The sequence below is a fragment of the Xylocopa sonorina genome, chromosome 9, assembly GCF_050948175.1.
Source record: "Xylocopa sonorina isolate GNS202 chromosome 9, iyXylSono1_principal, whole genome shotgun sequence".
Taxonomy (NCBI): Eukaryota; Metazoa; Arthropoda; class Insecta; order Hymenoptera; family Apidae; genus Xylocopa; species Xylocopa sonorina.
The window spans coordinates 11,191,645-11,218,947 of NC_135201.1; the positions used below are offsets into that span (position 1 = coordinate 11,191,645).

At 39.5% G+C, this 27,303-nt stretch overlaps 8 protein-coding genes across 9 annotated transcripts; 5 read left to right on the top strand and 3 right to left on the bottom strand.

The window, feature by feature from the left end:
* Window positions 1–107: 107 nt before the first annotated feature.
* On the bottom strand, window positions 108–2,285 carry LOC143426686 (CXXC-type zinc finger protein 1). The gene is made up of 6 exons (XM_076900280.1): window positions 2,192–2,285; window positions 1,989–2,110; window positions 1,812–1,902; window positions 1,521–1,741; window positions 867–1,443; window positions 108–719 (listed from the first exon to the last, which is right to left on the bottom strand). The coding sequence occupies exons 1-6, from the start codon at window positions 2,219–2,221 to the stop codon at window positions 204–206; spliced, it is 1,557 nt and encodes a 518-aa protein (XP_076756395.1). The 5' UTR covers window positions 2,222–2,285; the 3' UTR covers window positions 108–203.
* Window positions 2,286–3,135: 850 nt separating this feature from the next.
* Window positions 3,136–4,315, top strand: Nd-19 (NADH dehydrogenase [ubiquinone] 1 alpha subcomplex subunit 8). Its single transcript, XM_076900409.1, has 3 exons — window positions 3,136–3,490; window positions 3,741–3,919; window positions 4,035–4,315. Exons 1-3 carry the CDS (start codon window positions 3,362–3,364, stop codon window positions 4,249–4,251), a joined length of 525 nt encoding a protein of 174 aa, XP_076756524.1. The 5' UTR covers window positions 3,136–3,361; the 3' UTR covers window positions 4,252–4,315.
* Window positions 4,316–4,831: 516 nt separating this feature from the next.
* Mgat1 (alpha-1,3-mannosyl-glycoprotein 2-beta-N-acetylglucosaminyltransferase) lies at window positions 4,832–7,946 on the bottom strand. Its single transcript, XM_076900281.1, has 11 exons — window positions 7,838–7,946; window positions 7,523–7,650; window positions 7,335–7,440; window positions 7,084–7,235; window positions 6,771–7,001; window positions 6,556–6,694; window positions 6,254–6,482; window positions 6,073–6,177; window positions 5,899–5,989; window positions 5,655–5,825; window positions 4,832–5,579 (listed from the first exon to the last, which is right to left on the bottom strand). The coding sequence occupies exons 2-11, from the start codon at window positions 7,625–7,627 to the stop codon at window positions 5,466–5,468; spliced, it is 1,443 nt and encodes a 480-aa protein (XP_076756396.1). The 5' UTR covers window positions 7,628–7,650; window positions 7,838–7,946; the 3' UTR covers window positions 4,832–5,465.
* Window positions 7,947–11,559: 3,613 nt separating this feature from the next.
* On the top strand, window positions 11,560–13,343 carry Hpf1 (Histone PARylation factor 1). The gene is given in 4 exon segments (XM_076900387.1): window positions 11,560–11,691; window positions 11,863–12,632; window positions 12,708–12,946; window positions 13,010–13,343. Coding segments are annotated over 4 exon segments (1,452 nt in total). The 3' UTR covers window positions 13,321–13,343.
* Window positions 13,344–14,076: 733 nt separating this feature from the next.
* Window positions 14,077–17,085, top strand: LOC143426707 (myotubularin-related protein 10-B). Its single transcript, XM_076900305.1, has 10 exons — window positions 14,077–14,201; window positions 14,349–14,543; window positions 14,611–14,766; window positions 14,841–14,965; window positions 15,054–15,206; window positions 15,282–15,586; window positions 15,664–15,810; window positions 15,874–16,046; window positions 16,154–16,324; window positions 16,409–17,085. The coding sequence occupies exons 1-10, from the start codon at window positions 14,139–14,141 to the stop codon at window positions 16,877–16,879; spliced, it is 1,959 nt and encodes a 652-aa protein (XP_076756420.1). The 5' UTR covers window positions 14,077–14,138; the 3' UTR covers window positions 16,880–17,085.
* Window positions 17,086–17,873: 788 nt separating this feature from the next.
* Xit (ALG6/ALG8 family glucosyltransferase xit) lies at window positions 17,874–20,171 on the top strand. Its single transcript, XM_076901022.1, has 7 exons — window positions 17,874–18,162; window positions 18,244–18,516; window positions 18,593–18,761; window positions 18,829–19,038; window positions 19,104–19,343; window positions 19,416–19,564; window positions 19,640–20,171. The coding sequence occupies exons 1-7, from the start codon at window positions 18,017–18,019 to the stop codon at window positions 20,037–20,039; spliced, it is 1,587 nt and encodes a 528-aa protein (XP_076757137.1). The 5' UTR covers window positions 17,874–18,016; the 3' UTR covers window positions 20,040–20,171.
* A 250-nt stretch (window positions 20,172–20,421) lies between these two features.
* Window positions 20,422–22,266, top strand: Nd-39 (NADH:ubiquinone oxidoreductase subunit 39). The gene is made up of 7 exons (XM_076901168.1): window positions 20,422–20,515; window positions 20,687–20,895; window positions 20,988–21,281; window positions 21,368–21,537; window positions 21,604–21,732; window positions 21,804–21,993; window positions 22,090–22,266. The coding sequence occupies exons 1-7, from the start codon at window positions 20,479–20,481 to the stop codon at window positions 22,264–22,266; spliced, it is 1,206 nt and encodes a 401-aa protein (XP_076757283.1). The 5' UTR covers window positions 20,422–20,478.
* A 1,280-nt stretch (window positions 22,267–23,546) lies between these two features.
* LOC143427088 (uncharacterized) lies at window positions 23,547–26,370 on the bottom strand. 2 transcript variants are annotated; one of them, XM_076900980.1, is made up of 5 exons: window positions 26,282–26,370; window positions 26,015–26,213; window positions 25,760–25,905; window positions 25,053–25,175; window positions 23,547–24,889 (listed from the first exon to the last, which is right to left on the bottom strand). In XM_076900980.1, exons 2-5 carry the CDS (start codon window positions 26,109–26,111, stop codon window positions 23,825–23,827), a joined length of 1,431 nt encoding a protein of 476 aa, XP_076757095.1. In that variant the 5' UTR covers window positions 26,112–26,213; window positions 26,282–26,370; the 3' UTR covers window positions 23,547–23,824. The 2 variants fall into 2 exon arrangements, with proteins under 2 accessions (XP_076757095.1, XP_076757094.1); XM_076900979.1 differs by lacking the exon at window positions 26,282–26,370 and having other exon boundaries at window positions 25,760–25,854; window positions 26,013–26,154.
* Between the last annotated feature and the right edge of the window lie 933 nt (window positions 26,371–27,303).

The window sequence follows — 27,303 nt, forward strand, 5'->3', positions numbered from 1 at the left end:
TCACCATTACAAGGATAATCAATACGCATTACGTTCCTTCAGTCCATCGAGAGCTGTACATCTAATTCTCGCTAATATTACGCTGCACGTTTATACAACGACACAAACACGATATTGAACACGTTGCGGGGGTGTGTTTAAAAAAAATTCATTTTATATAACCGAGCTACATCACCTACAGAAATCATTGACAACGAAAGCAATCATTGTTCCGCAGCCTGATCCTTATGAAGCAACCCGTACCTTCGTTGAAGCTCCTCTTCCATAGCTTCCAATTGTTCCCTGTTCTGTTCCTGCGTCATTTGCTCCATTAGTTCGTGATTGTAGGTCGAGTGAAGCATCAACGCCAGGACACCGGCACGAGTGGCCATATTCGCTCTGATTTGCCTCTCCTGTTCGACCAGCTCGTCTATCTTCAACCACTGCCTCACCCTCTCCATATCGATCTCTGCTCGTCGTAATTTCTCCCAAACGTAATGCTTCACGCAGCTCTTCTTAGGCGCTCGACAAAATTCTCCGGTCGTGTCGAACACGTTCGTGACTAACGGGCAACCGCACACCTCTGTCTCGCTGATCTTTGGATCCTTGCAGTGCTCGGGGCAGAGCACTCGCAGCCTCTTGCAGTACGTTCGATTCGCAGGATTATAAAAATCGCAGAACATCACCTGTCCCTCGATACGAGTTTTGAAGATCGAGCCAAAGGACGCTTGGGATTCGTACTGAAATATAAAAGCAAATATAACTCTAAGTCTTCTAAGAAAAAGAGAATAGAATCCATGTAGAGATATTTGATTTTCATCTTAAATGCATCAAGTTCTGATAAATATATAAGCATTGGCAATTCGTTCACGAGTTATAGAAGTTACCTTGTTGAAGCATTTCTCCATGTGCTTGATGGCGGTCCTCGAATGAATTTCGTGGCCGCAGGTGATGCAATACATACTCATTTCTGTATCATCGTTATCGTCCACTTCTGCTTGCGGATCGATCGTCGCGTGCTTCGCGCGTTCGATTATTCTGTCCAGCTCCGCATGCCGTTTATCCAGCTCCTGAAGTATTCGTCGAACGTCCTGTTGCTGTTTCCTAACAGTCTCTAATTGCCTTCTGTTATTCTGTTCCGCGATACACGGCGTCAACGACCATTCCTGTATTCGTTGAGGCAGTACCTGATAAATTCTGTTGGTCGCTAACTTCAATCCACACTCGTCTGAGCAATATTTACTACCCGATCGTGATTGTTTGGTACAAGCAGGCCCGTAACAATGTCTGGGCGTTTCGAGGTACTCGTTCCTCTCGTTGCTGGAATCCCTTTTCCGTTTCTTAATGAACTTCGAACTCTTATTGAAACTTTTAGACGGTTTCAATGGATCACCCAACACCCTACAGGTTCTTTGTATACATCTGAGCTTCAATCGTACAGAAGGTCCAAATTTCTTCAAATGCCTAAAGAATGATCGACTCATTTGGCAATCAAACCGAATTGTAACGAAGGATATATTTACTCTGATGTTGTGTGTTACCTGCACGCGTCACACTTCCCACAATTTTCTACTCTCAAGCAGCCTGTGCATTCTCCGCAACGTTTCAATGACTTTTTCACCACCGTAGGATCCCAAGGTGCATCGTATTCGTACCGGTGCGCTCTCTCCTTCTCCTTGTGCTTCTTGTACTTACGATCCTCCTGGTCTGTCCTTCTGGGCTTGTAGCGTGTTATCAAAGTTGGATCTTCTTCTCTACAACGCTGCAACACACGTTGTTCGATTAGTGGATATACGAATGGCATTTACTTGTAATAAACGAGAAATTCTCACAATACAGAAGAACTGCTTTATGTGCTTGGCATCTTTCTCTGTTATATTGATACAGTCACCGTGATACCATTCTTCGCACGCGTCGCATCCTCTAAAATAAACATACATACAAACATCCTTCCATCTGTAGCATTGGCAGAGAAACAGAAATACGAATAATTTATACTTGTGTCCTACATCATGAAACGTGAACTGTCCGAACTCCTACAAATACAATAGGCTTGTCCATCTTGTTTGAGCAACGTGGCTATCTTGCTCTTCCTCTCTGGCAACATAAACTGCTTCGCTATTTCCTCCTTCTGAAAAATTGCAAGTTCAGATAAAATTTAAGTTGGAATAAAAATTGTCAACGATTAATATAAATCATTTACTGTTCGTACCGATAAATTCTGCTGCCTCTTGTCGCCCATCGTTGCGTATTGTTATTTCACAGACTATTAAAGAATTTTATTTTTTAAACAATTTGTACGGTTCATAAAAACTGTAAAAATTGTATTTCTAGTATAACGTAACATCACAATCCTTCGCCATCGCATCACGAGCACTAAAGGCGACTCCAATCTCTCTTGGTAACCTAATTACCGACTGGTGGCGCCATCTCTGTAAAAAGTCGTCAAACTAGTCGCACATCGTTATCGACAGGAAAGTAAACTGCTTTTAGACTCGTGGCGCCATCTCTGTAAAAAGTGCTTAAACTGGTCGCACATTGTTATCGACAGTGAAGTAATCTACTTACCGACTGGTGGCGCCATCTCTGTGAAAACTGCTGAAACTGCTCGCAAAACGTTATCGACAGTATAGTGAACTACTTACCGACTGCTGGCGCCATCTCTGTGGTGAACGCGGAAACTATTCGACGAGTAGTTTCAGTACTCATCACATAGATGGCGCCACCAGTCGGTAAACTGTGGGTTTTTGTCTTGTCCACGATATTTTCTTCTAATTAACTTTTGCTGAGGATGGCTTTTATGTAACAAGTTTATTTAACAACAACAAGTCTTTACAATTAGGGTAAATTGAATTAGAAGTTTAGAAATACAAATCTAGATTTGGCAAAAGGTAAATTTTGATGTGCACTCTTTGATGGTCAAGAAATAAGTGAATAATTTGAAAAGCGTAGAAATTTGAAAGACGTCGTAAACGAGAGTCTCTTGTTTATAGATGACGTGAATGTGTCTGCTTATATGAAGAAGTCGGTAAAGTCGGTAACGCCACAAAACAGTTCACTTCGCTGTCGATAACGCTGTGCGAGCAGTTTGAGCAGTTTTCACAGAGATGGCGCCAGCAGTCGCTGATTAGTTTACTTCAAATCCACCGCCATTGAGTAGTAGCGAGTGGCGAACATTGAGAAGAGGGCACGCGAATCCCTCTTTAAGAATATTGTAGTTAAGTAATAATCTATCGTACCGTAACCTTAATGTCAATAAGAGGAATCATGTGTTAGAAACTGAAGTTTCGACTGTTACTGATAATCATTGTTTTGAATTGATTGATGAGGCAGTGGGAGGTTTGATCTCGTCCCATCGATCAAGTAATACCAATAGGATAATATGGTTGTTGCTAAGGACTTTGAGCTCCCTTCGGATGAAGAGTTGAACGTGCAAGAGATAAATATTGGTTGGGCGTACATTCATGCCGCCGCTGTGTTCCTTGGGAAGAAGTGCGAATGGTATAACAATGTATGTATTACATTTCCTCTTACCGTGACGTCACTCTAATAATTCCCCAGTCTCCCTCGTTACGTGTATTTCATTTTCTCAGCGCATCTCGGTAGATTATGTAATCGCAATGGAGTGTTTGGAGTGCAGTAAGAAAGAAAACTGCATCCACCAATTTTAAAGGCCACCGATGAAACAATTTCTGTTCATTCCCCGTGTTTCTCGTCAAAAAACGTCTCGATGTTTTGGCTAAATGACCTGGTGCTTTTAGGAATTTATGCTGTGTAGACACGAGCTGAAAGATCCTCGTAAGTGCCTGAAGGAAGGAAGGGACGTAACCAAGTGCGCGTTAGAGGGGTTTCAAGACATAAAGAAACACTGTCGGGATGTATTCGAAGCCCACGTGGATTGCGTTGTAAATACATCGCCAACGGTGACCAATGACAATCTGTAAGTCGTAAGAATCTTATTGTATCGATTGCTACTGAAAACCGAAGCGGTACGATTAAAAATCTGAAGGAGCAACAGTTTTTCTAACATGTGATAGCGGTTCGATAACAATTAGTTGCAGGAAAACTAGAGAGTTATTCGACGATTGTATGTTAAAGAAGTTGAACTTGGAACGACCACCTTTCGGCTACTTTTGCCAAGCCAAAGTACATGATTCACCAAGACCGAAACCACTAGAGGAAGTACACGAGTATCCAGATCCTATACCCGATCCATCACCGCCACCGTTTAAACCAGCGAAATATGGTGGACGCACTGGTTTTAGCCGTTAGTGTTGCTACAGCGTTTTGTAGTCAGTGTTTATAACAGGATTAAAAGAACGAATGTTATCAGGCAGTTTGTTTGTATTTATTCTGTATAAGATCACGAATAAATACGACACAATACGGTATGTACATCGAAAATTGGATACGCTTAATTGCGAGCAATATCCGCACGCTCAGGTAAAGGCAAGTAATATCGATGCAGATGTTTGCATATAATTTTCTTTTATTAATAGAACTTTCGTTTATATCGTTACACGATAAAGAAATTAGAAGACAACATTAACTTACTTTGCCGTTCTGTACGCTTCATTGAAGTCTTTTTTCAAACACCGGGAACAATTCAACAAAGTCGCACATTTCTCTCTTCCATTATCATGTTCGTAAGTAATGAAATTTCTTGTTTCTCTTTCCATAAACGAATTACAAAATGCTTGACGCGTATCGGAAAAATAAGTCTGAAACATTGAGTTTTGTTTTTTCAAATAATTATGCGTACGGTGGTATAATATAAACATTATGTACACGATGAAGAGACGTTAGATTGTTCGTACAATGCGAAATTATGAGAAGGGAAAATCATTTCCAGCTACTCGATTAGACGTCTGAAAGTAGAAATGTTTCTGGAAGAAATGATAAACTATCGATTCTGTTTGAATAATAAAATGGAAGAAAACATGGATAGAAACGGTGAGCAAACTAAATTGCACGAATAATCTAAGCCTTTTTTTTATCAGTCGTTTTACAATTCAGTGTACGGTGCTACGTCGACGTGATATTCTGGAACGCTGTTTCGATCTCAACCCTTCATCTTTCGAGCACGAATAAATACTAATAATCTGTAAGAAACTAATACATGATTTATAATAATGAAGAAGTATTTATCAGAATAGCGTATAATCCACGTCGCACCGTGCGTACAAACGGTGGGTATGAGTTTCGAGGCACTATGCAAATCTCTTATTATGTAACAATGCTTATCCAAATTTCGCTGAGGAATTTCCTACAAGAAAAATTAGAAGCAACGATTGTTGTCACGATCAATTCTGTTGACACTTTAAATTAGAATTACAATACTTATGCTATAATTAATAAACGTTCTTGTTACGTGTACGTGTCTTCAACGTAGTTAAAATATTCATTCGATTTCAACAAACGTTGTGTGGAAGCAATTAGTCGGTTGAACTCTAAGAAATAATAATAATGCAGTGTCGGATCTTCTGTTAGCTCCAAGTAATATCGTAACCGTTCCAGTTAGCACTGGGCGCTAAATGTACTCGTCTTCCTTTATAATAGAATGTGACCACCCCACGATATCCAGTCCTTGGTACACCGCTCTGTAGAAAATAGAAACGTAAATACTCTCGATGCGAAACAACAGAAATTGTCCTGCGATCACTTTTAATAGTTACCCTAAAGTCGTCCATCAATCCAAACTGCTTGGCAGTGTTTTTATACGCTTGTCTGGAATAATAAGGAATTCGTACAGCACCCGGTGCTACCACCTTTCCGGTTTTCAACTCCGAGAAACTTACTACCGTCGATTGATACACTTCGTTAACAAAATTTATATCGTAATTGTCCTAAAAATGTTTGGTAGAAATTAATATCAATTTTAATCGGAAACTATTCCGTAACTAGACTTTGTCTCCTTACTTTTAGCAAGTAAGTTAGGTTCATTCGCGTGAAGTGCACGAACTGCGTGTTCAGCTTGATGTACTTTAAATGCCTTTCATAAAACATGCCACTGAAAATAACGCATCGATTCAAGATATAATGATCTTTCTTCGTTGTTCGACATTAATTTGATTACAGCATTCAAATACACACTTGCTTACTCCAGTCTTGCCGAAAGTTCTAGTCCTGGATATTTCCGGTCGAATACAGGCTCTGTTTCGACGTTGTTCAGGTTGCCTTATCCAATCGTCCCAATATCTGCGCAAACAAATTATTTATCGGTCGACGATCGAACCTGGAATTTCAATCTTGTTCGACGAAACTTTTTGCTTACGATTTGGGCCATTTTGACGATAGTTCTGTCCATAATTGACGCGTCAACATCCAGCCCAATCCAGGAAAAAAGTCGGTTCTATATAATACATCTGCTGCACTCTCATCGACCAAACCGGCTTTACCATTATCGTTCCACGCTGATACGCACCATAGAGAATTATCAGACACTAACAGAGGATATGTGCCCAAAAAATATTCAAAAAAATCTGGGGCTATGTCCAAATCGTCTAGCCCGGAAAATAAGCCTCGTTACGAAGTGATACCACAGAGAAACGACTATAAAGCTGACAGAATACCTACCTTCGACTATTATCACAGTATCGTATCCAAGTTTAAAGAACATATGATTAAGAGCCCATCCATAATGGCGTGCAATTTTGAAATACCCTTTGAACTTTTTCTCTTTTGGAGGTACTTCGATATCCGATTGATCGGGTTGCTGAAGCATATATTTTATATTATTGTTGTATTCTTTTAGTTTGTTAATTTGAAACGGCCTAGTGGAATCATATTACTTGTATACGTATTATTTGATTTCCATATCTGCCAATAACTTCAGCGGTCTGTCGATGTTGGCAATCCTCCGAGACAACAATTGGAAATTGCTCTACGTTGGGCCTGTATCTGATCAATTGATCGAGACATCTTTGTACAGTAACACGGTTGCAAGAAAACACCAAAATTGCTATTATTGGAGATCCATTTGGTAGCTTTCCTTTCGTAGGAACATTATGAGAGACTTCGCTCTGTCAAAAATGAACGCGTACAAGATTATATAAACATTCTGGATACCATAGCTTTTAATTATTATTTCCGTGGCACACTTACCGAATGCACAGGCTCTAATTGAGATTGCTGCACACTTTTATCATTATTATCTATATCCTTTTCCTTCTTTTCAAGGAGAATTTGACTTTTATCAACATGATTCGTTTCCTTCTGCTTCTTATCCGCATTTACATTTACAGTACCTACTTTTCCTGTCGTCGTAATAAGAAATTTAGAGCTCGATTGTTATCAGAAAATCTTATCAATCTTATCGGAAAATCAAGTCTAACGTATTACTAATAACGGCGTACTTCTATGTTGCTTATCTTCCGTAATATCCTGCAGTAGTTCCTGATTCAACGCTATTTCTTCTTTCACCCTCTTCTCCAGTTTACTAATCTGATTCGATACTCTAGCCTGCGACCAAAGAATTCGAATCAATCGGAAACTTAACGATTCATCGTACCGTCGAAAGACTGGCGTACAGCGACGGACTTACCGTGTTCCTCTTGTCGTTCACTGGTTGATCGGAGATCAGAAAGTATGTTATCAAACCCCACAGAACAAGCGAGCCAAAAATAACAGTGACTAACCTGTTCCGCATGGCAGAACCAGGTGTCACCTCGTCTGAAACGTTAAAATTATACTGTCAAACTTATTCTGACCATAACAAGCGTACCATCCTGTCTACCTCCCTCCTCGACCGACCGAGCTATCAATGAGTTTCTAATATCGTAGAAACGTAGTTTTCTAAACAGTCTTATATAAAACTTTTATCAATGATGAGTAACATTAACGCGATTAGATTACGTACCATTATGATATCCACGTAACCGCTTATCGAACGTCGTTATACGGGGACGAGCATTTTCTCGTGCGTGAGATCTGTTCGTCTCACGGGCCCACTGATTTATGTCGAACGGACAGTCGCCTGAAACAAGTGCCGTGTACCAACTCGAGGGTGGCTGTTCGACGACGTTTTTTATATGAAAACGCAAAATCTGACGCATCCACTGTGTATTAGAAGCTCCATCGTTGAGTTACGCGGTAGACGCGAAGGAAATTCGTTCGGGAGGGAAACTATATCGTCATTGAGTACAAGCGAGATAGAGTTCTCGTCGAGCGCATTTTTCTCTCGCGTATCCTTTCACCCCATTCCAAGTGGATCTCGATGTTACCGACTCAGCATAGATTCAAGTTCCAACGCTGACTCGCCATTTTGAAAAATATCGTTCCTGCGTATCGATTTAAATCGAACGATCGATTCGTTGCGAGATTTGTGATCGATTGGAATAATTTGACTGGAATTGAAGGTAATTGTGTTGTTTCAACGCTGACTCGCCATTTTGAAAAATATCGATCCTGCGTGTCGATTTATATCGAACGATCGATTCCTTGAGTAATTTACGATCGATTGGAATAATTTGAATGGAATTGAAGGTAATTATGTTGTTTCAACGCTGACTCGCCATTTTGAAAAATATCGATCCTGCGTGTCGATTTAAATCGAACGATCGATTCGCTGCGAGATTTAAGATCGATTGGAATAATTTGAATGGAATTGAAGGTAATTGTGTTGTTTCAACGCTGACTCGCCAGTTTGAAAAATATCGATCCTGCGTGTCGATTTATATCGAACGATCGATTCCTTGAGTGATTTACGATCGATTGGAATAATTTGAATGGAATTGGAGGTAATTTATTATTTATTATATTATATTATAAGTTGTTTGTGTTGTTATATTGTACTGTGTAACTGCGTTTTGGGGTTGTATTTTATTTGACTTTATTTTATTGCGTTTCAGGGAGCCACGTGGCAATGAGATCGGCTGAGTGACGCTTACAGCTGCCTGTAATTGGAACATCTGCATTTTTATCCAACTACAGTGAGCGATATTCTTTTAAGTTATTGTTATATTATAGTTTTGCGTTGTTATATCGTATTAAGCTTTATTGCGTTACATTATAATGCGTTTTATATTATGTTAAATTAAAGTTAAATTATAGTTAAGTTAAGTTACAGTTAAGTTAAGTTATAGTTAAATTAAGTTAACTACATTGCTTTGTATATCTTCATATGTTTAATTATAATAGTAGAACTAAGAAATAATGTATGATTATGTAGTTATATATTTGTTACTAAATAAATCAACATTATTTAACGATAATTAAACAAGTTTTGTCATTTATCCTTATATCTGTCCTCCACCCTTTCCATTTCCTAATCATTTTCACATATCAAAACAAGTAAAATTCGTGGAATTTCGAGGATTACCGGAAGTGACGTCATTTTCCAAGAAATGGCAACTAAGAATACCTCCTCATACATTATGTTCTCCTGATACAAAGTCCGAAAATCGGGTTCTCGATTGAAAAATCGGAAAACTGGCGATCTTTGGACAATGACGTCACTTCCAGGAATTCTCGATGACGTCATTTCCAAGAAGTGGCACTTTGGGATACCTCCTGTGACGTCATGTTCTCCTGATACAAAGTCGATTTTCGAGGTTTCGATCGCTAAAATCGAGAAAGTATCAGGAGAACATGACGTCACAGGAGGTATCGACAATTCCAGGAATTCTTGATGACGTCATTTCCAAGAAGTGGCACTTTGGGATACCTCCTATGACGTCATGTTCTCCTGATACATTGTCGATTTTTCGACCAAAATCTTGAAAATTCGACTTTGTATCAGGAGAACATGACGTCATAGGAGGTATGCTTGCCACTTCTAGGAAAATGACGTCACTTCCAAGAATCGTCGAAATTCCAGGAATTCCCGATGACGTCATTTCCAAGAAGTGGCACTATTCGGATACCTCCTATGACGTCATGTTCTCCTGATACAAAGTCGATTTTCGAGGTTTCGATCGCGAAAATCGGGAAAGTATCAGGAGAACATGACGTCATAGGAGGTATCCTTAAACGCCACTTCTTGGAACTGACGTCATCGAGAATTCCTGGAATTTCGCTTATTCTTGGAAGTGACGTCATTTTCCTGGAAGTGTCGCGAATACCTCCTGTGACGTCATGTTCTCCTGATACTTTCTCGATTTTCGCGATCGAAACCCCGAAAATCGACTTTGTATCAGGAGAACATGACGTCATAGGAGGTATCCGAAAGCGCCACTTCTTGGAAATGACGTCATCAAGAATTCCTGGAATTCTGGCGATCCTGGTTTTCTGATTTTTCAATCGAGAACCCGATTTTCTGACTTTGTATCAGGAGAACATGACGTCACAGGAGGTATACTTGCCACTTCTTGGAAAATGACGTCACTTCCAAGAATCGCCAGAGTTCCAGGAATTCTCGATGACGTCAATTCCAAGAAGTGGCACTATTCGAATACCTCCTCATATGTTATGTTCTCCTGATACTTTCTCGATTTTAGCGATCGAAACCCCGAAAATCGACTTTGTATCAGGAGAACATGACGTCATAGGAGGTATCCCAAAGTGCCACTTCTTGGAAGTGACGTCATCAAGAATTCCTGGAATTGCCGATACCTCCTGTGACGTCATGTTCTCCTGATACAAAGTTGGATTTTCAGATTTTTGGTCGAAAAATCGGCAATGTATCAGGAGAACATAACATATGAGGAGGTATCCCAATAGTGCCACTTCTTGGAAATGACGTCATCGAGAATTCCTGGAAGTGACGTCATTGCCAGTTTTCGGAACTTTCAATCGAGAACCCAATTTTCGGACTTTGTATCAGGAGAACATGATGTGCGAGGAGGTATTCTTACTTGCCATTACTTGGAAATTGACGTCACTTCCGGTAATCCTCAAAATTCGTGGAATTGAGTCTTACAGTTAAATTATTTAAGGGATCAGGATTGGTCTTTCTGGGATTGTCAGATAGGTTAATAATTGCTTAAACACGCAATTTTTTATCAATTTAACATTTATTTAACTAATCTAATAGTTTACAGATTGCGAATATGTTAACACAAGTAAATTCTTACAAATAATAACGATACAACAGTTACAATACATTTTATAATATATATTTAATGTATAATTTCAGTGAAAGTTCCTCCTCTTCGAATGAGTAAAGAGAAAGAAGCGTCTATCACCAATCATTATTCCAAGAACTCTTCGTTCTTCCTGCAACTGCAAAGAAATTTAACAAACTTTTAATTATATCGCAATATCTTATTAATTTTATGTTAATTGTTGCTTATTATATCACTTACCTCGCTTAAAGCATTCGAAAGTTTGAAAGGACCGCGTGATGAAACCCTCTTGCGAGTTTCTCAATGAATTAAATAACCCTGGTACATTTTTTGAAAAGAATACTAATACATTTTACAACTCTTAACCTTTAAAAATGTGTCCAGAATATATATAAATGATTAGCATAACAGAAATATCGTGTAACAAGCGAAAGAGATTCCTTTGATAAAGGAGTTCTTTAAGCGATTTTTATTTTATTCGAAGGAACCTGATGGGACTTAAAATTCACGAGGAAAAGGTACCCACTCTGTTCTGCGAAGACGCACCAATTTTCTACCGTTAAAACTAACCACAAAAATGCCAGACAATGATGGAAAACAGCGTAAGATTTATGAGGAGGACCCACGAATTGCTTGTCGATACGGAAATAAATGCTATCAAAAGAATGCAGAGCATCACAAGAAGTATAAACATCCGCCAAAAGAAACGGTAGAAACTTTAAATTGTTCTACGTACTTGTATTTCAATTTCTGTACTCCTTCTCTACCTGTTTTTCTATTTGCGCACACGTTTATTGTATAGAAAAATTGATTGGTCCATTTATTTGGCAATGTATCATTTGTATTACGAACTGTTTCATTGTTTCATTTGAATTTCTAGAAAAAGAAGAGAGCGAAACGCACAATTTTTGACAAGAGGAAAAGAGAGGCTGACGATCGAATATCAAGCGAATCTCCCAAGAAAAAGACATTGAAAACAGATGACGAGATACCTGACGCGATTTTGGATGATGCTGTAACGTCTGTTGAAAATAACAGCAATGAGAGTGACAAATATTGTAATACCATGGAAGAACCAGAAAGTTCCAATCGTACGGAAGACATAAAAGAATGTAACAATTTAGTTAGCGTATCGTCGTTGTTAAAGGATGACAAAATTGATGTGGAAACGGACAAAATACTTCCAGCTGACTCGCAAGAAATTATTTCTTGTTTATTTCTTACTCAGATGCCAAGAGATTTCTTTCAGTTTTATGAATTCTGCGAGAGTATTTCTAAAAGTAATCCTTTCGATGCTCTAAAGGACCTCCACTTGGAAATGGTAGGCCCTTACGATGTATTTAGAAAGGGGTTTTTAAATGCCAAGGTTGAGAGCAAAGAAGCGCTGTTGAATCACTGGAGGTACTACTACGATCCACCAGAATTTCAGGTAAAAAAATTGCCACTAAAAATCTCACATTTTATGATTATACAAGTTTTCTAACTTTAAAAATATCCACAGACTATTATCAAAGATAGCAGCAGAGATGGTCTGCATTTCGGTTACTGGAGGGACGACATTTCGGAGAAACCAGTGTTCGTAGCAAAGAACAGAGCGTCTGTGAATTGTATAATCGAACCTGTCGCGGAAAATATATTTGGCGCACTGGAGTAAGTATGTGCGATAAGGAAAACGTTAATAGAACAGCTGGAGGGTACAATTATAACTCGTAACTAACATTTTAGCGTGCACATTGGGGAGAAAGTTAAATTGGCTTCCGTGTTCGAGAAAACTCGTCTGTCGCAGTTGCATCAGAAGTTGAAAAGCTTCGCAAAGGAGAAGACGATATCGTTAGAAAGGAATACGAGCGATATGCAGGCCAGAGAGCGAAAGGTTGTTGCGAGAACTTTTCACAAAGCTGGCATCGTAGTGCCTTACGACAAAAAGACCCAATTGGGATACAGAGATTTAGCCGTAACCGATAGTAAGTCGTCTTTTAATAACCAATTAAGCGAACGTTAATTTAATCTTGTTACTTGTTTCGTAGGCGTCTTAGAAAAGCTTCTGAAACAAATAGAATGCCCGCCAACACCAGAGACGCGGAAGACGTTAATATCGAAATTAGAGGAAATAATAAGACAAGCAACGATTGCGGCTGATGAATGTGACTTTGGCACAGTTTTAGAGCTTAGTCACGATCTATTCTCCAGTGGAGTCGCTTACGTTCAAATGAAAACGTTAAATCTGCTTTCCCTTGCCTACAATCTCTTACAGAGGCCAGAATTCCTGAAGATTGCCAAGGTTCATTTAGAAAACAGAAGGAAAGGTCTAAATCTGAGCGTGCTTCGCTTCGACTAACAATTAAAACGACAGAAATATTATTAATCTTCATCGAGTTACGATAAATTGTATTTTACGAGCAAAAACGAGCGACCAATTAACTGGAATAATAATATATCATCTAACTTATTTACTTCTTTTATTAATTCTATTTTAAATCAAATTGTAGACTACAAATGACCGCAAATAGCGAGAAACAACCATTACTATTATATTTATCGAACTTTTTATCGAATGCTAATCTAAACGAGAAGCTGAGAAAAATGGATTAATTACAACAACGAGAAAAAGCGAACTGTATCAAAATGCTGAACAAACTGCCCTCTTTTTATATCGAAAAAAGTATGTGAAACCAATAAACGTTTATTACTTTAAAACATTGATAATGTTACATTATCCGTTTAATCTTTCGAAACGTCGGAGAAGTGAAATAAAAAATTTAATTACGGAGTTGAAGCAGGTAACGAAAAGTCCACGTTACACGATGCGAGTGTTTAGAGCGTCTCAGCGGTGACGAATGCAAGCTCAAGGACTGCGAATAGCGATGAATTGAACGCGAGAGCGACGGACGAAGAGGAAATAGGAGCGAGAACTGTGCAAGATGATACCAGCGGGAGGTTATACCGTGGCTACGTTTGGTGACGAGAAGTGAATTACTCTGTACGAGCGGGGAGATGTCTCAGCCTCGTCTGGACGTGGACAATTTGCGCAACGCGAGACGGCGATGAGACCGAGAGGGAACTGATCAAGGAAAAAAGGGTTCGTGTACAGAGCGGATTTTTCATTTCTATGGTTTTAGCTCGCCCGATCCAACGACAACCGTTCAAACGTTCGCGATGGAAAGTAAAAGCTGCAACAATTTCATAAGTTACGTGGGTTTGGAGGAACACGAGATGCAGGTGATTGTCAGACAGATTCTTATGTAAACATTGAGACATAACCTCGTTGGTGGACCTCTGATGGTTCAGTCGTTGATGCGTAATCGTTTCGTACACGTTTGATAAGAATATAGAATTTTTATACAGTAATTATTGTATTCTGTGCAGCCGCTGGGTTCTAGTCGACGTAACTCTTTAACGGAAAGCAGCATTAAGTTGTTACCCGGTGAGATATTCATCACCAAAGCGCACAGGGTTCTCATGTTCTCGCCTGTCAGTGATCTGAACCAAGGGACGTCTGGTATTCTATCCGTTACGAGTTTCAAGCTCACTTTCGTTACTACCGACGACACCAACGGAGATGTGAGTAAACCTCTACGGGGCGCCAAGAGTTTAGAGATTTCTGTATGGATGAATTTTGATCTTACAGGATGCGGCGCATCAACAGAACCATCTGTACGGATATATGGACACGTGTTTAACGAATATAGAAGATATTTATGTAACCGTAGGTGATAAAAAACGGAAATTGGTACCTGGAAATACTGTACCGTCTAAAGTAAAAGGGTTATTTATTATTTGTAAAGTAATTGTCTTTTCTTTCGATTTTATTCGCCGTGTAACCGGCTCTTTACCGGAAGGTGTGTGTTGTGATTTTAGAATCTACGAACGTGGTCTTTCTCTTTCAAATTTTCGCCGATCGGAGACGGAAAGAATCTTCTGCAGGCGTTGGTACATCATGCTTTCCCTAGCAGGCATCATTTATTATTCGCTTACGATTACCAGTTAGTATTCTCGAGCAGAGACATAAAAAAATTTCAGCAGATCGAGACTTACGCAAAATGAACTTAATCGTCTGTTATTCGGTTGCAGAGAAGCTTATTATAGTAGTCTTGATAAAGCTGTTCGTTTATTTCGGGATATTTCAGACTGGCATAACGAACTGGAACGAACTGTGCACAATGAAAAATTACGAAAGTTCTGGAGATTATCTACCGTTAATATAGACTTTAAGCTTTGTCGTAGGTAAATAAAATTGTTCGTTAAACATTCTATCGCGTCGTCTAACAGCGTGGAATCTAAATGAGAACTATGTTGCAGTTTATCTCGATACATAATTGTACCAGCATCGATTACTGATAATCAGCTGATGGACGCAGCTAAGCGCTTTCAAGGCAACCGTCCTCCTATTTGGTCTTGGTCAAGCGCACGTGGTGCAGCATTGGTGAAAATGTCTGAACTCTCGCCGTTAGTTGCCAACAGAATACAGGAGAACATTATGTTCGAAAATGTTCGCAAAAGTCATCCCCAGAAAATGCCACCGCTAGTTTTAGAGTTAAACAAAGGCATTAGCGTGAACTTAATTGCTGTGGCATTCTCGAAATTCGCCAGTCTCTGTACACCGGGTAAATTAAATCGTTGCTCCTTTTAAGCACTCTTAACTAATAATAATAATCGATAATCACTCGTTTATTCGCTTTAGAACACATCAGACAGTTCTGGCTGCAGGATAACAATTTCTATTCGTTATTGGAGAATACTAAATGGTTGAAGTACGTGTCCTACTGTTTGCAAAAAGCTGTTGAAGCCTGCGAGCATCTTCACTTAGGAGTCTCTGTTATTTTACAAGGTAACGATTCGCGATAACGCTTAGTTCTATCACAGTTCTTACTTCTATAAGATCACATTTTAGAAGGTGCTGGCACGGATCTTTGTTGCCTTATATCGAGCTTAGTTCAATTGTTACTCGACCCGTATTTCCGAACCATAAACGGGTTTCAATCTCTTTTCCAAAAGGAGTGGGTCGCCGGTGGGCACCCGTTTTGTGATAGATTAGGTCATATCGCTAAGAGAAACTCAGAAAAGGTACGTTCATTTCAAGTTGTCCGCTCCCCTGTCCATGTGAAGCCTGGCTTTTACCATGGACTTCACCACCCGTAAGTTAAATCTTTTTTTTTTTTCTGCTTCATTAGTCCCCGTTGCTCCTTTTATACCTTGACTGTGTCTGGCAATTGAGTCAACAATTCCCCGCAGAATTTGAGTTCACGGAAACGTACCTGACCACGCTGTGGGACGCTGCCCATGTTTCAATTTTCGACACGTTCATTTTTAACTGCGAGAAAGACCGAGTGGCGGCAGCTACGGTAATCTCTATTCAATTTTACGATGCTTGTACGATTCTTGTATACCTTAACGGACGTTTGTTTAAAGATCTGTCGATTTCGCAGGACCCAGAGAAACCTCTCACTCTACGTAGCGTGTGGGATTGGCGGGAGCAGTTCAACGAACAGGACATCCTACTGTTTTACAATCCCCTGTACAATTCCCGGGAAATAGATTCGATGGAAAAGTGCATAATAAAGCCGATGTACAACATCCCAAGCGTGGAGCTTTGGACCCAGTGCTATTTCCGGTGGATACCCACGCTGGAGATACGGAACGGAGGACAGAATCACATCGAACTTTACGCGAGGCTGTTGCGAAACGAAGTGAACCAATTGAAGATGAGTCTAAACGGCAATTGTACTTCTCCGACCAGTAAATCGAACAGCTATTCCGTTCAGATGAACATCGACAGCTTCTACCCGTTCTCGAACAAGAAGATAGGGAACACGGTGAGCACGCCCATCATGAACAGTTCCATTCTTGCTACGGAGAGCCTGTTAGACGCGCAGTCCTTGATCACTGCAGCCGACTGATGTATATACCTTGCTAACGCTTCTTTTTCTAACTTGCTAAAGAAAAGAAAAGTAAAAAGAACAACACGAAAGCAGAGTGTCTGTTGTAGTTATACAAAGATCGCCAGGATTATTAAGGATAAAAATGCTCTTAATCCTTTCAGTGCCAAGTTTGCGTAGCGTTTGCATGGAAAAGAAAAGAACTGCCTTTACATTTGCGACGAGGAAACTAGATTCGTTTCGTTTCTCTTTATTGTGTATTTATATTGTAAATACGAATGGTACCTCGGTGTGTGGAAAATAAGTAGCGCGCGACGCGTTTCCTTTCTCTTCTCTTCTTATGTAAATTATTTAAGTAATCGATTTGGTACTTAAAGGATTGGACACCATAAAAGCTGCATATTAACTAATACGAGGGTTCCCCTTTTTATATTTTAAGTTGCATTGTGTGTAAAATAGCGAAATTAAGGAAAACTGATATTTAATAACACACTGATGTTATAAATTACAATAAAACTATTTTTTGTAAAAAAAATTCAGTCTAATTTCATTTTGCCACAATTAACGATTCCTTACAATCTTACAATTTTTTAAAAAGAAATAATTAATTATCGACATGGTATAGTTCCCTACAATTGATATCTCCCGTGGCGCCATCTCTGTGAAAAGCGGTGAAACTAGTCGCACATCATTACCGACAGTAAAGTAAGTTACCGACACGCTGGTGGCGCCATCTCTTCGAAGAGTCGTGAAACTATATGGAAACTAGCTTTCGCACTTTTCTGAGAGATGGCGCCACCAGAATGTCGGTAATTCACTTCACTGTCGATAACGATGTTCGACCACTTTGAGCACTTTCCACAGAGATGGCGCCACCAGTCGATCGAAGTTATCTTCACGGTCGGTAATGCTGTGCGACCAGTTTCAGCGCTCTTCACAGAGATGGCGCCACGTGTATATTAAATAAATTTTAAATTGCCCTCGCACGCACGATTGAGTGGAAAGAATTGTCCTGTACATAAAAAAATTGAAGAAGAATTAAAAGATGTTAACGATGTTGAGAAAATAGTATGTTAATGATAGTTATATTGGCAGGCTTGATTAACCGCTAAGTGTTTTAAACTTGTTAAAGTATGCCACGTAAAGTATCGTTCAAAGATGACGATCGCGAGCAAGAAAAATGTTTCCAATTCGAAAAAAACGAGAAAGATAAATGACACGGTTCAGAAATGGAACGGAAACCAAATTGTTTTCCGTATTTTTCTTCTTATTACGTGTCTGAAAGTACTTCTAATTCCTACGTAGTATGTTTCTCTTGAACTTTTCTTTTATTTTCATGTTCTTCCATTTTTCATTTATGGTTATGTATATTGCTTGATTTATAGCCGCTCCACAGATTTCGAGGTGCACCGTAACTGGCTGGCCATAACGCATAGTTTGCCGATTAATGAATGGTACACGAATGCCAAATCGCAATGGACTCTGGATTATCCACCGCTGTTCGCATGGTTCGAATATTTACTGAGTCAGGTAGCAAAAGTCGTGGATCCTGAGATGCTGAAAGTGGAAAATCTAAACTATGCGTCTACTGAAACCGTCTTCTTCCAAAGAGGCTCCGTTATATTCATGGACTTGGTACTTGCTTATGGAGTCAGAGAGTAAGTTTGCATTATAACGTTGGAACATCCTTCGTTCAATATTAGCGATTAATATGCTGGTCATTATAAATTTTAGGATTGGAAAAGTATTCTGCACTTCTTACGACGATTACGTTACCTTTGCAGTTCTATCTCTATGCAATATGGGACTATTAGTAGTGGATCATGTACATTTTCAGTATAATGGATTTTTACTTGGTATTCTCTTACTAGCTATTGCAAATGTTTCTAAAGTAAATAAGCAGGTAAGGGACAAAGAGAAACATAGAACTTATGTTTATTTCATTGAATCGAGCAAAGTCTATCTTCCAGATGTCCGTCTTGCAAGGAACGCTGTGGTTTGCCATTCTGTTGAATTTAAAACACATTTATCTGTACATAGCACCTGCTTTTGTAGTCTGGTTGCTCAGATCGTATTGTATGAACGGCGGCACGTTCTTCAGACGTTTCTGTATGCTTGGAAGTATAGTTATAATTACTCTGATAATTTCGTTTGGTCCGTTCGTTTCACAAATACCTCAGGTAAATAGCTACTACGTAAACATTCGCGGATTTCGATTTTTCTGAACTAATTATAATTATTGTAGGTACTGTCGAGACTGTTCCCGTTCAAAAGAGGTTTAGTACATGCTTACTGGGCAGCTAACGTCTGGGCATTATACATAGGCATGGATAAAACAGTGGCCATAATTTTTAAACATTTAGGCTGGTTGAGTGTTACTAAATCAGCAGTAATGACCAGTGGTTTAGTACAAGTACAATCATTTCTAGTTTTACCGACACCTACTCCATTAGTAACATTCTTATTAACTTTTTCTTCAATAATTGTAAGTATTATTAATGTTTTACGACTATTGATACTTAATATCATTTTATACATTTATTTACTTGAATTACAGCCTGCTTTGTACCATTTATTATTTAAGAAAGATTGTATAACAAACCCAAAGCAATTCGTACGATGTTTAATTATATGTGCCTTATGTTCCTTTATATTTGGATGGCACGTGCACGAGAAAGCTATCTTAACTGCCATTATACCACTATGGTGAGTCAAAGTTGAAAGTAATATTTTGTACTATAAAAATTATATAAAATCAAACTAGAGTTCTCTGTTTTACAGTGTATTGGCTGCAATCAATAAGGATGACGCTAGAGTCTTCCTGATTCTGAGCAGCGCCGGTCATACTGCACTTCTACCTCTACTTTATCCAAGTAATTTAACTCCGCTAAAAATATTGCTACTCTTGGTTTACACGACAGCGTCATTCCTAATTTTCCATCGGAAGTTCAAGCAACGTATACTCTACTTCCACGAATACGTCTATGTGATTAATTTACCGATATTAACAGTGTACGACTCTATACTGCACAAGTTAGTATTCGGTGATCAACTACCATTCCTGCCATTAGCTCTTACTTCAATCTATTGCGCCATAGGGATACTTTACTCTTGGCTGCTTTATTATTATACATTTCTATGCTACAGCGAAACGGATCGCCAGAAAAAGAAGAAAGAGTGAAGTCTATATTTTGTACTATATGAAACGGAATAAAAATATTCGATGCGCATTTATTGTACTAAAATTCAACTCTTTCTTCCCCCTTTTAGTCGCCTCTTACGACAAGCAGGGGATACTGCGGGTGTATTCTGATCCCCACCGCGCAGGGATTCAAAAGGATTGGAAAGGATTGAAAAATTATAGGTTAGCTTTTGCAAACTGCAAGATGCTCACTCTGGATGCGTTAATACTCAAAATTAAATGTACGCAAGGACTTATATTTCCTCTTTTATTAATTAATTTATTAAATACATAGAAAACAATATACTCTCGTTACATTTCTGCATGTTTACGGTGCATTCGCAATACGCACACCTGCTGATGGTCGCTGTTCACGAGCTCGAGCCGAACTGACCTCTTATCGGTTCGCCATCATTCGTTCATGGACAAATGAGAAAACATGGCGACTTGGGTTCCGAAGATCGTTCGAGCGACGAGTAAGTTTACTGATTACACTCGACTCTTATTTTATTTCAATATTCTCGCAGCGTTACTATTCAAGTATTTGGTACAATTGCTAATTTATAACCTGTATGAGTTATAGAGACATTAATGTCTCTTCTAATTATGTAATGATATTAAGTTTGAACTGTGTGATTTATAAACAGGGAATCAGAATGCGCACTATGTCAGCTGTGTGGTACAGAGCTGCGATTATTCGACGGAACCGAGGATCATCAAGAACCCTACTACAGCCAGTTTGCAAAGGGGTACCGGGGGTCGTAGTTCTTTCAACGGGATAGTTTGTACAATATTCGGATGCAGCGGCTTCATTGGGCATTCCTTGGCCATTCGGCTGGGTAGCATCGGCACCCAGGTAAGCGTAACTATGATCATCACTAATATGCACAGTTACAAAAATCACAGTCTTACGTCGAGCCATAACTACGATCAGATTATTTTTTACAGCTTATTCTTCCACACAGATGCGATTATTATCATGTTAAGGAACTGAAAGTAGGTGGGGATCTTGGACAAGTTTTCTTTCATCCGTTCGATCTTAAAGACGAAGAATCTTTAATCAGAACCATGAAATATTCCAATGTTGTTGTTAACTTAATTGGCACAAGGTACGAGACATCGAACTTTAGTTTTGAGGATGTACACGTGAAGGGTGCGAGGGAACTGGCTAGAATTGCTAAGAAATGCAACGTGGAACGCTTTATTCACATGTCGTGCTTGAATGCAGAGGAAAACCCTAAAGTAAGTTAATTCATTTAATGGTTGTTGAAACAGTCGTGTAAGCAATATTGTAGCAATGATACTAATTGTATGCGTTTTATTTTCAGCCAATGATATTGTCAGAAAGTTCAAAGTTGCTAAAGACAAAGTGGAAAGGCGAGGTTGCAGTGAGGGAAGTATTTCCAGAAGCCACTATCATTCGACCATCAGTTGTATATGGACGATTGGATAACTTCTTAAGCCATTACATGAACGACAAAAGACTGCTCTATTCTAGGTGCGTTTAATCTTAATCTTTCATGAGTTGTACCGATTGTAATCTCACCAAGTAATTTGTTCACAGTAAATTGCCATTATGGCACAAAGGAGAAAAAACTGAGAAGCAACCGGTATCCATTCACGATGTAATTTCAGGCATTGTAGCCATTGTAACAAATCCTGACACAGCTGGCAAAACTTATCAATTTGTTGGGTAGGTATTATGCATGGCGTTAGTAACGAAGTTTTTTACATATAAAAAGTTTCAACGTTTCACGTATCTAGCCCAAACCGGTACACGCTAAGAAAATTAGTGGAATGGATGATCGATATTAGTATGAAACACTATGACGATGAGAAACTGAAGGTTATCGATATGAGATACCATCCGCTTTCTTGGATAAAAACCACCATCTGGGATAATCTATATCGAGTACATCCTGAAATAGATTTGCTATGGGAAGTATTGGAATTCGTAAGTATACTCGAAATTTCTAAATCCACGGCAACTTATTATATATACCTTATGAATCTTTATATTAACGTAGAAAATTTATTAAATTCCATTTAGCATCATGCTACTGACAAAATAGATAAGAGTTTACCAACATTAGAAGATTTAGGCATCATACCGTGCACCATGGAATCGCGAATGGAATGGGAAATGCTTCCATACGTGCGCCTCAGCTCCACAGTGACAGAAGAACAAAGAATATCGGCGCCTAAAATCCAGTCGATCCCAAAGTGAAGTCTTTGCGCTTACAGGGTTCACACAGAAGTAGAATGTTAAATATTTAAATAAAGATTTAATAAAAGAGTATACCGTTTCAAGTTTCTGTATATTCGTGTTTTTAAAGTAGCTGCAACCGCGTCAAATTGTGCTCATATAACGACGATTGTTGGTGATTTTTGTTATCCTTTATTACATGACAGACCGTTCCAACTACAATGAAAGGTTACAGTGTTTAATATTCTTCTCGTTATACGTTACGTGGTAGATGTTGGTAAAAAATATAAGCTAGTTTGGTCCTCGGTTACTATGCTGACCGAAGTCCACGCAGACTTTACAAATGACAAGAGAAGACTCTTGGTTCTCTCCTGTCTCTCTCTTTCTCATAGTTAAAAGCACGATATTGTTTTTCGATTCTCAGTATAAAACTTGATAAAACGACAGGAAACTAGTCTTGTAAAATAGTCGAGAACTTTAGATAACTTTTCAATTATTATACTCAATCTCGAAGTTTATCATTGATAAAAAAGGAAACTTTAGACATAATTGTATTGCAATGTAATCAAGGTTGTCAGATAAACCTTTTTGCTTTTTAATAAAAAATATACATATGAAGCACGATATAGCGCTGTTTATTTCTTGCAACTCACGAAAGTTCTGCCCCTCTTGCAAAGGGTCTTTATATAAGTAGAGCTTACTAATACCCTTATTCCCTACGTACTTTCATTATCATAGACAAAAATTATTTCTTCAACTCTGTTAATTCTCTGTTTGCATTTAAAAATATATTAGATTGGAAGGTAAAAGTTGAAACAAACATTTTTGTTTAATGTTAAAATAGTCCGTAATTAAACGTTGGAAGTCCTTGGAAGTGAATTTCGAGTAAAACTCAAACCTCTAAAAAGAAGAAACGTGTCTAAAACGCAGTGTTAACAAGATACGAAGTAGAAACGTGAACAGGTCACTTATTTGGAATCACCCCTAATTTACAGAATAAATCCAAAAATGGATGCAGTTTCGCTGGCCCAGTTACATGGGTCAGTTAAAGCTCGTAGTCGCATGCTTGAGATTGTGCGAGTAATAACAATCGAATACGGTGAACGACGGGGAAAGTTCCGTGATAACGGTATCACGGAACTGCAGAAATAACCAGCCGTGCGAAGTTACGGATGGTCACTGTTGCAGTTGTTACGTTGTGTGTTTTATGCAAAATAAGACCGAAAGTTGAATTTACACGCTATTTGTATTATAAGAAACGATCTATTACGTACAATAAAGTGTTCAAAATGAGAAAACAGTAACATGGAAAAGTTTTTATTCTCAAAAACTGTTCCTCGAATACCGAAAGAAGAATAGCTGCTTTATGAATGGCAGTAGGTGTAGAACTACTATATCAAATATATCAATAGATATGTGTATCGATAAATAATGTTAAAAATTCGATCGCTACGCTTAATCGTTCCCATTTGGTACTGTACAACAATTATAAATTAAGATATGTTGCGTCTTACCCTACATCTCAAGTAATTGAAAAATAATGATATGCAACGAGTAACCTTTCGAAGCAAACTTCGATTCATTGGAAGAGATTCATGGAGAATAGAAGGACGAGGAACAGTGTGGTTGGCAACGTGAAGACCCCAACGACACCCGAGCCCAAATTATCCTGCACGACGTTGTCGTGACACCTGGCAACGAGATCGAAGTCCACAAGGTTCATGGGCTTCCCGTTGTACTCGATAGGCGAGATACAGTAATTCCTCTTCTGAAACTCGCTAACAGTGCCATTAACAAAGTCGCTTTCCAGCACGTTGTGAGCCTGGCAGTCGCAAGGGAAGTGGTTGTCGATAGCACTGATAGAGTTCACCTCCAGATTGATATCTCGTGCGTGACGGGGTGCCTCCAGCACGTGGTTACCATGGAATCTCAACATGTCTATACTGTTCTCGTACCGTAGGAACAGTTTCTCGATCCGATCGATCTTGTTGTTGAATATATTTAGGCGATCAACGTGGGTGAGCCCCGCGAACGCGTCTCTCTCGATGATACCCAAGTCGCTCTCCTGTACATTCAGCGAGTGCACGTAAGACAAGCCGCGAAAGGTGTAAGATTGAAGGGAGGACAGATCCATGTAGGTCAGCTTCAGCAGACCGACGTGCTGAAGGCCGTCGAATGCATTTGGTTCGATGGTTCTGATCCCAGAAGGAAAAATCAGGCGAACCACGTTCGTCAGACCGGAGAACGCGTGACTTTGGATCCTGAGCAACGGATTATTGCTTAACAGGATTACGCGGATGTTCGAGGTACCAGCGAAGGAGTAGCCCTCGATATAACGAATCTTGTTGTTCGCTAGCAACAACAAGGTCACGTTCTGCAACGCGGCGAACGAAAACTTCTCGATGAACGGCAGCGGGGTGTGTTGAATGGAAAGTTCGCGTAATTTGCTTAGGCCTCGGAACGCGAACGGACGTATCGTCGAGATGTTATTACCATCCATTGTCAACTTCCGCAGAACTCGCAGGCCAGCGAACGCGTCGCCTTTTATCACTGGGAAGTTGTTCTTCGTCAGAGAGAGCTCCTCCACTGTTTGGGGCAATTGTTGAGTGGGAATATCTTTTAATCCACCTGTATTGCAGAGAACCTAAAAGGTTGAGTGAGTTTGTTAGTTTGGGTTTCATGCTACTGTTCAGATTTTCTTTCGTCGTCGGTACCAGATCATCAGACAAATTACAATTCATTTCTAATTGATTTGTCTGCAGTTCTATTGGAAAATACAATAGAGTGACACGTGTGAGTACTGTTACCTGCTTGGGGGATAGGCAAATGCATTCTGCAGGGCAGTCCCAACTTTTCGCGGTAGTGGTTTCCTGTTCTGAGGTAAGCTTTAGGTTCAGCGTCGCTGTCCACAGCAGGTAATAAATGCAGATCTACAAAAAGTGATTAAATACCGTCAGCCACTAGTCAGGTAATAGTTTCTCTAAGAACATTCTGTTAAATCAATTTTCTAGCCCAACGAAATTTAATTAAATTCTAAGAGATTGAGACCACGAGGATTTTCTGCTCTTGGTATGCAATCAAATTCCCAAAGGATTACTTGGAGGGATTTACGTGTTTGGTATGTTTAAAGATCGTCCCAATTATTCGAACTCTATTTTACATTTGATTGCCACCGTTCCTCCTTCCTCTAGTAAATTAATTATAGACAACTATTGATTCAACGATTCTAGATTATCCAAAATCTGTGTCAGTCATCTCCTTGGAAAAGACGAGTAAAACAATCAACTAACTCGAGAAATTCGTAATTAACGGATAGAGGGTGGCTCTCTAAAGTTTGCTCGTCGAACTTTCCCCGGGGCAGAATCAAGGGCAACGATGCTCAATGGAGAAACGGGCAGGATACCCCATAAAACAGCGGGGTCGACGTGCAGAATTCTGTGCGAGCATGCAAATGTTCATGCACACGGACAGGAAACGCAGACGGTGCACACACGCGAACGCGTCTCATTTGTACCTGCGCTCTGCAATACATCAATTCCAGAGTTTTTACGGCGCATGCCTCAGCATCCAGGAAAACGTCACGAGCAGCTGCCGATGTTCCAGCGTGTCCTGAAAAAAAAGTGGAAATATCAGGAAAAAGTGTATCCCTCACACACACACCGCGTACTCGATTCGTCGCTATTATTCTTTCCCCCTCCCCCACGTTTCGGTTACCACTATGTTTCACGTATCACTGTAACGCAAAGATCCATAAATAGATAGCTCACCGAGACAGCAAGAACGAGCAGATTGACTCGGGACGGAGATCCCACGGTTAACCGGGAGGACGAAACGGGCCGGAGAAATTTCGCTATCCGTGGCCGCATTCACCGGCTGGGCTCGAGGCTTTATTTCTCCTTAGCCACCCTCCCCCACACCCCGGCGAGCGATCTGCGCAAGCCCATAATTATTCTCTCCGTGCGCGTACTCTGGAATGAGACTTATTAGAGGGATGGAGCCTATAGTGCTCGGGATGACCAGAGAGAAGCGTACTGACCTAGGATAATGCGACCGTGCCTGTGGCTTTTGATTGCTCCAGCCAGTGGCCATGGGGCCATTCAAGCGTTCATACAATACCATATTTCTCCCCTTTGTTATTCATTTCTGTTCTTTCCTGCCACTTTCTCTCGTCTTTATTCCATTCCGTTCGATCCACTCCATTTTAGAGTAATTCACGGTGTACAGCTAATTTGATACTACTTTTACGGGTGTGAGTTATCCGGAAATCGAGTATCCAAACTGAAATGGATGGTTGTTATTAAATTAGTTGCAAGATTAGAGAGGTGACAATGTGTTACACGACTTGATTTAATGTTATTGTGCGAGAAAGGAAAGGAAACTTATCTTTTTTTGGAACAGAGAAAAATCACTGAATTACCTCTCCTTTGCCCTCGAGATCTCTCCTCTATCTTTTAACGGAGCAATTACAATATAAGGTCAGATCCTTGGTTCCTTTACCATCTATCCGGAGCTGTCTCGTGACCTGATTGAAATTCTTCTCCCCCTGGGCGACACTGGTGCACTGTCTTTGACATCGTGCGGCGAACAAACGAAAAAATCGTTTAAGTTGAAAGCAGTCTTAAAATGTCTGTAGAAGAAAATTATTTATAAAACACAGAACTCAGTGACTATACCGCTTGACAATTTACTAATAAATAGTAGAAAGATTTGTTCGTTGTTAAATAAATGAATATACTTTTACTTGGCTTCTGCGAATTCCTCGACCGAATAAGCTTCCTGAATAAGTTATTGCTTGATATCCTTCACTGTCACTGCTAATACTGTCGGTAAAATAGGTAAACGCACTGCGTCATTTATTAAGTCCATCGAGGGATCAACATTTATTCTGAATGGATTAACAATGATTTGTTTCGCGCAATACTAAAGGATGAAACTGTACGAGAAAGACGAAATTTGCCACGCATTGGCTCCTGAAAAATAAACTTCACTTATTAAAGATTTATATTCACCGGTTTATTGCGAAAAAGAGAAAATCTTCAACATTTATTATCGCATACA